This window comes from Artemia sp. Qi Xiang Cuo, chromosome 7 (genome assembly GCF_049724085.1).
Source record: "Artemia sp. Qi Xiang Cuo chromosome 7, ASM4972408v1, whole genome shotgun sequence".
Lineage (NCBI taxonomy): Eukaryota > Metazoa > Arthropoda > Branchiopoda > Anostraca > Artemiidae > Artemia > Artemia sp. Qi Xiang Cuo.
Window position 1 is genome coordinate 36,659,387 of NC_142800.1, and position 11,202 is coordinate 36,670,588.

Below are 11,202 nucleotides of genomic sequence, written 5' to 3' on the forward strand. Positions count from 1 at the left end.
TCATGATTAAAATCAACCAATAAAATGCAGTTTTATCTTCTAGCAGCTCTCTCACTGCTTAGCCAATATTTCAAAAAAAAAAAAAAAAAAAAAACAACATACAGTAGAAACACAAATCTATAACAACCTTGACTGTAATAAAACATTACTGAAACACTTGCAGTACGGTATCAAAACTTCAGTTTGGAAGCGGTCGATCTGTACACTTATTTTCTAACCTACTTTCAAGTTTTCGTAATGATAGAATTTTTCCTAAAAAAAAAGAAAAAAAATTATGCACTGCACCAATCCCTAAAACTGCAATTTAAATTCATGACCGTATAACACCCAGAGGTGGTTTTAGGGGGAACGTAGGGGCCAATTGCCCCTAGGTCAGAAATTTTAGGGGCATAAAATTTTAATATATTATCTAACGGTTAAATTATTTAAATTGTTATCTAAATATTATCTAAATTGTAAAAAAAACTACAATTTTTGCAATTTTATTTCAAAAATTTAAATTTTTGAAATAAGATGCCCTCTTTTTTTAAAATAAAATAGAAGGCATAGTTAGCAGTAAGTATAAGCAAATTGAATCCAAAATTTTCATTTTTCCCATATCTTCATGACCATTCCTCAAAAATACAAAAAAGTACACAGAATTTAATTAATTTTAATGTTTTTTGTGACATTCTGTATTCAAATTTTTTTAATAATTCACAATTTTTTTAATAGATAAAATTTTTGGGAGACAGGGGGGGGGGGGGTAGGCACTAACCAATATTTGTCCCCTGACACAAGAGAGGCCAGAACCGCCACTGACTACACCGCAGTTTAAATTCTAGACTGCCGACAACTAGAAAATGGAATCGTCGCCCGCCACTGTTCTAAGCGTAGATCTTTTACAAATATTATTCGATTTTTGCTTTATTTATTTCTTATTTAATGGTTTCGTAAAACCATAACTAATTGCCTTTTCAAATCGCTACAGTAAAAACGAAAAGAGAAGTAGAAGAGATTACATGACCATAATTATGAACCGCTTAAAAAATAATACATTAGCAATCCTGGAACCACCAGAGAGAGGCAAAAACCTTAAAGACACACGATAGACAAGAAGAGGGCAGATAGAGAGGGCAAGAGACAAAGGGAAAAAAGAAGAGAGAGAAACCCACCCTTCCATAGATTCCAAGCATGTCTGATTCATTTGGCAGGGACATCTCTGAACCAATAAATTTTTTCAGCATCTCATACGTTGCAACGAAGTGGATCATCCTATCTTGATCGTTTTTCAAATCTTTATAGTCTAAAATAATAAAAAAAAATAAAAGAATTCGTATGCTGAATAATGGCCTGCGTAGCGCAGGTACCGATCTCTTGATCCTCTGCCTTCGGCCAGGAATGCAATGCGTGGTTAGGGGCAAATCATCCGACGCTTTCCATATAATTAAACCGAATAAGATAAATAAAAAATTATTATCCAAAAATAAACCAAATAAAAAATAACCTTGTTACAACAAGGTCAGTGTATTCTTAGCAAACCAGTAGAATACAGCTCTAATTAAAAATTTTCCATTGTTAACAGGTGAATAACAAAACTGTCAGTATTAACTCTTTTTTTTTAACTACAGAGCCCATTTAACCCCAAAATAGTATAAAAGACCATCCAATTCCTATGTTTAGATTTTCTCTGTTGACCCCTAAGGCCTTATTATATGATCTTTGGATTATTTTTGAACAAATGGCTATCTCAAAATTTTTATCGGATTCAATTGTGGGAAATACAACGCAGGAGGGGGGGGGGTCGGGGGCCCCCGCTCACTTTGATTCTTAAAAAGAGAACTAGAGCTTCTGATTACCAATCCAATGAGCCTCCTCCGAAGTTTATACAACCACCCTTTCTATAAAAAATGTTTATGCCCCCAGGGCATCACTTACAACCCTTGCCCTGAGGGCTGTGGTGGGTGGGGGGTCATACTCAAATACATAATTTCCAGACCTTTTAACTAAGCTGAATAAAATGGCTATCTCAAAATTTTGATTGGACGTGTTTGGGGAAATGGTGGGCGTGGGAGAAGGGTTAGTTGCCTTCTAATCACTTTCGACTATAGAAATAGGCACTAGCTCCTTCAATTTCCAATCGAATGAGCCTATTTAGAAATTTCTACGACAACAAATGACCATCTCAAAATTTCATTCAGATGCATTTCGGGAAAACACGAGGTGTATGTTGGGGGAGGGGGGGTATCCACCCTCCGATCACTCTGAATCTTAAAAAGGATACTAGAACTTGTGATTACCAATCCAATGAGCCTACTCCGAAGTTTATACGATTACCCCTTCTATATAAACCTTAAATGCCCCCAGGACATAACTGACAACCTGAGGGTGGAGGGGGGTTCATCCTCAAAGACATAATTTCCGGATCTTTCAACTGCGTTGAACAAAATGGCTATGTCTAAATTTTGATTGGATGTTTTTTGGGGGAATGATGAATGTGGGAGGGTGGTTAGTTACCAACCAATCACTTTTGACTATTAAAAAGGGCACAAGCCCTTTCAATTTCCAATCGAATAAGCGTTTTTCGAAGTTTCTAAGACAACTCCATCGATACGAAGTGTCCTGATCTAAAAAAAAAAAAAATTAATAATAAATAAATAAACAATACATTGTGCCCACATCGCTCTTTACTTAGGCAGCGCTATCACGCTGCCCATGATTTCTGTTTGTTTTGGGTTTCACTTATTTCTTGATGTTCATCTATGGTAGTTTTATGCTTGGAAAATTCTTTGACTTTATTTCTGCTCATCTCTGGTTAAATGTAGCTCTTTACTTTTCTTTGAAAAACTTCTTTTATGGAAAGAGTTTTTTTTAAATTAGCTTTTGTTCGTTTGTTCAAGAAGAATATTTTAAGTCTTTTCTTCTTTTCTCTATAAAAATCCATATTTTGGCTTACTAGGCTATGTATATGTTGGACAAAATTTTTCAATAATTCTTAATAGTATACGCCCTTTCGAAAATCTAGACACACATAGTTTCTTTTGATTTAGTTTTACACCTCAACTTTCCCTGAAAAATAAAGCTTCATATCCTATTCTGTTTCTAAGACATTGTATCTATGCTATTTTGACAACCTAGATGTACTTATTCCCTTTTAATTTAGTTCAATAGTAAGAGCAGAATTAGTAAAAGCAGTAACCGTAACAGTTTCAACTTCATACCCTCAGTCGTTCTTGAGATATTGGTGAGACGTCTTATTGACAACCAGCATACTGATTGTGCGTTTTGATTTAGCTTTAAAACAATAGAAACTTTCCGTGAAAGTTTCTACTTTTTAACCATTTTTAGCCCCAAGAAATCCTACCTGGAAATCTTGACAACCTGATCTATTTCACAACCCAGATGCACTTAAGCTATTTTGATTTAGTTTGATAGTAGAAGCAGTGGCAAAATTGGTAGTAATATTGGTAGCCCTGAGTTTCAGCTTAACACCCTATGCTGTTGCCGAGATATTGCTAATACATTTCTTTGATAATCCACATGTAAATGGCGTGTTTTGATCCAGTTCAACACTACCCTCATCGTTCTCTGAACGTTTAACTAATACCATTAAATTAGCAATACGGCTGTGATAATTAAAAGTGTGAGATGCACCATTTTTGTAACTTTTCAGGAGAGCCAAAAAAGGAGAAAAAGCTTGTCGGTTGTGGTCATTCTAAAGGATAAGATTAATGGGGATAAAGCTAACCTTTTATGAGCTTTATGTTCTTTATTGCGCGTCCTTGTTTCCTATAGATAACTCCTATCCTCTTCTGTCAAAAGTATTCTGAGCAAGTATAAAATTAATCCATTATTGGCGTTTTTCTCCCTTTTTCTTGACAAAAAAGAAGACAAATGCCACTATAGCTTCATAAGATAATCCTCTTCTATCAAAACCAGCGTATGTCTCTTTTTTATCTTGGTAACGATGTAAGAAAGGACAATTCTGACTGTGCCATTCGATTCCTTGTGATGAGTTTACTTACGACACATTTATAAATCATTTTCAACCAAAATGGCATGTGTCGCCCTCTTAATTATCACAGCCGAATAGTATCAGTCATAGCAGCAGAAGTAATAGTAGGAGCATTTAAGTAGTACTAATGATAGCAGTAGTAGTAATAGTAGTAGGCATTAATAGTATTCACATTGTGCCTTTTTGGTCTAGTTCAGAATTCACTTCCTGACAGTTACAGCTATATGCTTTGAGCCATTTCTGAGATATTGCTGATACGTCCTTTTGATAACCTTCCTGCATCTACATAATGTATCTTGATTTAGCCCAACATTCCCTTCAACAATCTCTGAAAGTTCCACATTCATACCATTAGCCTTAGTAACAGAAGCACTAACAGTAGAAGTACTGTTACTACAACTAGTAGTGGCAAGCGCATAGTACATTTTTATTAGTTCAACATACCCTTCAACATGCCATAAAATTTTCAACCTAGTATTCTAAGCAGGTCTTGAGATACTGCTGATATGACGTTTTGACAGCCTGCACACTCATAGCTTGTTTCAATTTAATTCGATATACCCTCAACATTTCCTAAAAATTTTTCTTTTATACCCTTAGCCTTAGTAGTAGCGTTATTAGTAACAGCAGGAGTAGTAGTATGCATACAGTTCCTTTTAGTTGGTTTAACCGCCCCTCCCCCCTCACCACATACTGAAGGTTTCAACTTAATACTCTAAGCTGTTCCTGGGATATAGCTGTTACGCCTTTTAATAGCCTCCTAAACATTCCCTGAAAGTTTCACTTTAATACCCTTAGTCTCAGTAGAAGTAGTAGTCACAGCAGTAGGTCTAGTAGCAATAGTGGTAACATGCACATAGTGTCTTTTGGTTAGTTCAACATCCCCCTCAACATGCCCTAAAAGTTTCAACCAGGGAGGTTACCGGGAGTACCTGGTGGCTCTCTAGGACAACAAATGACAGTCCCAAGTCCATGTAAAGGGGTGAGGGTTGGTCGACTTGCTAATAACCAGTCACGATAAATTCCTAGGTTTTATGGAATTAGCAATGGATAACCTTGGAAATCGGACTGACCTAATGATAACCAATACTCCGAGCCCCGGGACACGATTTTTGACGACGAAAGACTCTTTCCTAATCGGATTCTGGAACATGAGAACTTTTAATCGAGAAACACAGCCTGACAGAGCTTTGAACCATATCAACATTGTTGCTTTATCAGAGATACGCATTCTTGAATTTGGGACTACCAACAGCGAAAATTATCATTTATGTTTTCTGGAAAAAAGCGGGTGAAAACTTCCGGATTGGTCCTTGCTAATGGTGAGGGAGCGAGGAAATCCCACGCAAAAAGGGAACCTTTTAGTGGCCTTTCTATGGCAGAAAGGTTATCAAAAACTACTTTTTAATCTACTTACGAATATATGGAGTGTTGAGGCTATTCCAACTGAATGGAAAAAAGGCATAGTTGTCAAACTTTTCAAGAAAGGAAAAAATCAGTATGCAATAACCGGAGAGGAATAACACTCCAGACCATTGGAAGTAAGGTTAGCTGCCTAATAATACTAAATATAACTCAAGGACAAGTAGATTCTGTGCTAAGAGATGAGTAACATTGTTTTCGGCCAAGTCGGTACTGTTGCGACCTTATCTTAACCCTTCAGGTACAGCTTGAAGAATCAACTGAATGACAGGTACAGATCATCTTGGCTTTCATAAACTTTCTGAAAGTTTTTGATTCAGTCCATCGTAGAGCAAAGTGTAAAATTCTTTGGATTTAGGGAATCCTTGGCACAGTTGTAAAGATAATCAAAGCCCTGTACGAAGAGCAGTTGTGCGCCGTACAGACTAAAAAGGCACAGACAGAATGGTTTGCAGTTGAATCTGGCGTGAGGCAAGGATGCCTCCTATCCCCAATCTTATTTGCCATAATCATCGACTTCGTCCTGGTTCCTTGCAATCTTTGCGGTGGGGTACAGCTGAACCCTCACAGAAAACTTTATGACTGCGAGTTTGCCAACGACATAGTTCTTGCTGCTAATTTCACAGAAGATGTGCAACAAAAAATTAAGGAGCTATCTTCAAAAGCTTCCCTACAGATTGATGTTAACAAGACCAAAGCAAGGTCAGATGACGTTATCACTTTGCTAGTTAGAGTTCTTAAGCTTGGGGACACGGAAATCGAAGAAGTCAGCGAACTCAAATATCTAAGTAGTACATTAACTCCGAATTGTAAGTGCGACAGAGAGATCATCCTTCGAAACTTCGTACTCCAAGCTGTTCCTACGATACTGATGATAAGCCCTTTTGACAACCTGCATCACAGTATATAAATATTAGATAGTATGATCGTCCCCTATCTCACCCATTATAAAAACCCAAACCGAGGTGCGAGTGCTCTGGAGAACGTAAAAACATAAGCGACATTAGATCTTTTCACGGGTAGACGAGTCAGATTTTTCTTGAACGCGAAACTTGGCTTCAACGTTGGAACACCAAATTTTAAAGAAACTAATTTTAAATTAATTTATTCCAATACATACAGGAAAATCGGTAACTACTAGTGCAATGTTATTAGTAGATGTTTTTAGGAATTACAAGTAGGTTTCGAAGTCTCGAGTTGGTTTCAAAGGCATTTTGAGAAAAGTTTCTGCCAAAATACGTGTTCCAGGGTAATTGGACCGCTGATGGCAGATCAAATAAGAAGAGCTGTTTATATGCGCTATTGAAAGAGTATGTGGGAGGAGTTGTTTGTTTGCACCGAGAATGAAGAGCCAGAAATCATCTGCGGTGAACCTACTGCTAATTATCTTTATACAGTGACCTTCATGCACAAAATCTATTTTGATTCAATTCAACTTCCCCCCTCAATATTCCCAGAAATTTTCACCTTCATACCTTTAGCCTTAGTTGTTGTGGTAGTCACAGCAGTAATCGTAGAAGTACTAGTAGTAATAGTAACAGTAGGATTAGTAGTAGTACTAACAGTAGTAGCAGAAGTAGTACACACATATTTCCTTTTGATCAGTTGAATATCCCCTTCATCCAGCCCCGGAAGTTTAAACTTAATACTATAAGTCGTTCCTATGATATTGCCAATTTGCCCTTTTGATAAACTATATGTCTATAGCGTGTTCTAATTTGCTTCAACTTGCCCCTCAGTAATTCGTGAAATTTTCACCTTAATACTCTTAACCTTAGTAGTAGCTGCAATAGAAGTAGTAGTTGGAGTAGTAGTAGTAGCAGTAGTGGTATTAATATTAAAAGTAGCATGCACATGTTGCCTTTTTGGTCAATTAATCTTCTCCCAAAGCATTCCCAGAAAGTTCCAGCCTAATCCCTAAGCCATTCCTAAGATACGCCCTTTTAACAACCTGCATGCACATAGTGTGTTTTAATTCAATTCAAGTTTCACCTCAAAATGCTGTTAAATTTTCACCTTCATACCCTTAGCCTTAGTAGTACTAGTATTGTAGTAGTAAAATTAGTAGGAGCAGTATTAGCAGTGTTGAATTAGTAGTAGTAGTAACACTAGTATTAGCGGCAGTTGTAGCATGAATATATTGTCTTTTGGTCAATTGAAAATCCCCTCATGATGCCCTGGAAGTTTCAGCTTGATACGATAAGCTGTTCCAAAGATACTCCCTTTTGACAATCTGTATGCACATAGTAGGTTTCGATTTAGTTCAACTTTCCCCTCAATATTCCTCAAATCTCTCTACCGTCAAAAAACCCTCTATCGCCTAGCAGTTTTTACTTATATTTAAACAAATTAAGCAAAAAGAAAAGTCAGAAAATCATAAACTTTAGAGCATAAAAATGTGTGATGATAATTAAACAAAAGGTGGATTTGATAAATTTGGCACCTCACTGGCTTATATATCACTTTCAATCATGGTGTAATTAGTGCATATTTTTTTAGTCATACCTTTTCGAGCCTAGTTTTGACATTTGTGTAACTCATGTTTCCCTAGTGTTTCAAGCACCATGGATATAAATTTGAAAAAATTATTATTAATAAAGAAAATGAACACTTACGAGACATAAGATCTTTGAATCGTCTTGATCTTGTATTCGATATACGACTCTCCTCCATGTCCCCATTACGCTAAATAAAAAATCCAGTTAATGATAATAGACTATGGCTATAACCCATATTCTATTACTATAACCCATAGTTGAACCCAGCAGGATTCAAGAATGTGTAGACCTCTGCTGAAATCCTGATCTTTGTTAACTTAAATATGAGATTCATCAAACTTTCAGGAAAGTCACAAGAAAATTAAATTTTACGGCACTTCATCCACCCTCCCTCCCCCCCCCTCCAAAGAAAAATCAATTCTATTGAAAGCAAATTTTTGTACAGTTTTGTTTTAACCTGTAATTTATCAATTACAGCAGTTTTGTTCACCGATCATATATATTACTGAAATTCTTTATGGTACAAGTTTGATGTTTCAAGAAATTGCTAGAGGTCTCAACTTGAATTTGCCCTAATTAATCAACACAATAATTTATGTTCCGTTATTTTCAAGCTGCAGAAAGAAAACAGAAAAGAATGCAAACATAAACTGGCATTTAAACTCAAAATTTTCATTCGCCGTATCAAACTTAACTAGCATGCTTCATAGTCTGATTTTGGAATCATTTCTACAGATATGATGCTTATCTCAAAACATCTTCCTTACATTTATTAGTAGACTTGAGATTAAAGACGCCGTTCTTGCAATTACAATATATTGTGTTATACCAGCCTGAACTTTAAAAGCTCACTGGTGACATTTTGGGAGTCTAAGGATGAGAAAACAGAAATAGTGGATTTTGTTTCCTGACACAGAGTTGAAGTTTCTGCTCAATGATTCCTTAGAAATTCGAAATATAACAATTTGTATTGTTACTAGTGAATCATTAACATGTGCCGTGGTATCATGCACTATGTAACATACGCGGATATTCCGGTGCATGGAGTGAATTATAAAGGAGGGAATGAATAGACGAATTCATTTTTTAACTCAATACAATACAACATAATAACAAAAAAATACGCCCCCAACAGAGAGGTGAGCTCGTAATTGTTGGCTGCATTGAACTCAACAATATAACTCTTGAAAATGACCAAGAAATAAATGAATAAATAAAAGAAAACATATTAAGGACTTTAGCAAAAGCATGTTAAGGACTTAAGAATACAACTTAAGTTTGTTCATTCAGTTTTTTTTTGTAGGCTATCATTTTTCACTACTTGAACCTATTTGTAGTTTGAAACCATTTACATCAGTAATCATCCAGTTCAATAGGATATACACTATTAGAAAACAATGGTTGAATCCAGCTGTTCCCTGGATTATTTGGCAGCTCCTAATGTTTAGTTAGGAAGAACACCATAACGAAATACTATTTTTCCAAAAAAATTGAATACAAACACAACAAACAGTTACCTTAAATTTGAACAAAATCCTGCCCAATAGTCTAACTGTGTCTGAGACTTCACAAGGCTGTACTTGTTTCAGACAAGGGCACTCATCTTTGTGGGTCTTCCATGCCTGTCCTTGACATGATCGATCACAATAATAGATGTACTTACAGCCACTACATCTAAAAACCTTTGTTGGCCTGAAATTAGAATTAATAATGTATGATGTAAAATTGTACAGGTTATACAAGTGCATATCAAACAGTTCGTGGTAACGAACTGTAAGTAAGTAGCGACCGGCTCAATGGTAACCGAAACTCTAGAAAACGGTATTTTGATACCAATAGATGCATCAAAAGAATCAAATTTTAATGCTGATTTCAAATATATAAATTTCATCAAGTTTAATCCTAAGCATCAGAAGTTACGCGCCTGAGAAAATTTGGCTGATTTTCGAAAAAAGGGGGAAAGATCCCCTAAAAGTTATAAGACCTTAATGAAAATTCCACCATCATATTCAGCGTATCAGAGAACCCTACTGTAGAGGTTTCAAACTCCTATCTACAAGAATGTGGAATTTTGCATTTTTTGCCAGAAGAAAGATCACGGATGCATGTTTATTTGTTGTTGTTTTTTCCAGGGGGGATCGTATCGACCCAGTGGTCCTAGAATATCGTGGGAGGGCTCATTGGAAGGGAAATTAAAAGTTCTAGTGCCCTTTTTTAAGTGACAGAAAAAGATGGAGGGCAACTAGGCCCCCTCCCTCGCTTATTTTTTTCCCAAAGTCACCCGATCAAAATTTTGAGGTAGCCATTTTGTTCAGCATGGTTGAAAATATGATAACTATATCTTTTAGGATGACTTAATCCCCCGAAGTCCCCTGGGGGAGGGCTGAAAGTTATGAACTTTACCCAATGTTAACATATAGTAGGCTATTGGTTATTGGGAAGTATACAGACGTTTTCAGGGGGGATTTTTTCTGGTAGTGGGGGGGGGTGAGTGGGTCGGGGGTTATGTGGGAGGATATTTCCATGAAGGAAGTTTTCATGGGGGAAGGAACATTGCTATGAAGGGGGCGCCGGATTTCCCAACATTATTTAAAAAAAGGTCAGAAATTAAATTAAAAAGAAACAAGTTTTTCAACTGAAAGTAAGCAGTAACATCAACACTTAAAATGAATAGAAAATATTACATATATGATTGGGTTCACCCCCTAGTCAATAACTCGCTCTTTAAGCTAAAGATTTTTTTAGTACTTTCATAAGAGCTATTTATTCTAAATAACGGCATTTGTGATTAAGGGGTCATTTTAAAAAAATTGAAACAAAATTCGAACTTTAGCTTAAAGAGCGAAGTATTGACTAGGGGGCGAGCCCCCTAATATACGTATTAAAAATCTATGAATATAGAAGTTCGTTACGTAAGTTAATTCGTAAGTTACGTATATTTATTACTAATAAAAACGTTCGTAAATAAAATTAAACAAGTTTCGAGAAAGCCATTTAACCAAATAAAAGTACAATTAATATGCAAATTTTGTTTTAATTATTCATGTACGGTGTGCCAAAATCAAAACCTGCATTAATTCAAAAACGTTCAATAATTAAATAAAAAACAAGTTTTTTTTAACTGTAAGTAAGGAACGACGTTAAAACTTAAAACGAACAGAAATTATTCCGTATATGAAAGGGGCTGTCCCCTCTTCAACGCCTCGCTCTTTACGCTAAAGTTTGACTTTCTCACAACTCTTTTTTTTAAAAAAATAAAAAACTTTAGCGTAAAGAGCGAGGCGTTGA

The 11,202-nt window shown here is 36.0% G+C and overlaps 2 protein-coding genes across 2 annotated transcripts in view; both read right to left on the minus strand.

Moving 5' to 3' along the window:
• LOC148950223 (uncharacterized) overlaps positions 1-11,202 on the minus strand; it is a 101,444-nt gene that overhangs the window by 55,935 nt on the left and 34,307 nt on the right. The window lies entirely within an intron of this gene.
• Positions 1-11,202, minus strand: part of LOC148950224 (histone-lysine N-methyltransferase SMYD3-like) — a 39,089-nt gene that overhangs the window by 21,026 nt on the left and 6,861 nt on the right. The window contains exons 2-4 of the mRNA XM_089091319.1: positions 9,432-9,606; positions 8,032-8,101; positions 1,155-1,285 (exon numbers count right to left, since the gene is read on the minus strand). Coding sequence (XP_088947445.1) covers positions 1,155-1,285; positions 8,032-8,101; positions 9,432-9,606 — 376 coding nt within the window. The remainder of the gene's footprint in view (positions 1-1,154; positions 1,286-8,031; positions 8,102-9,431; positions 9,607-11,202) is intronic.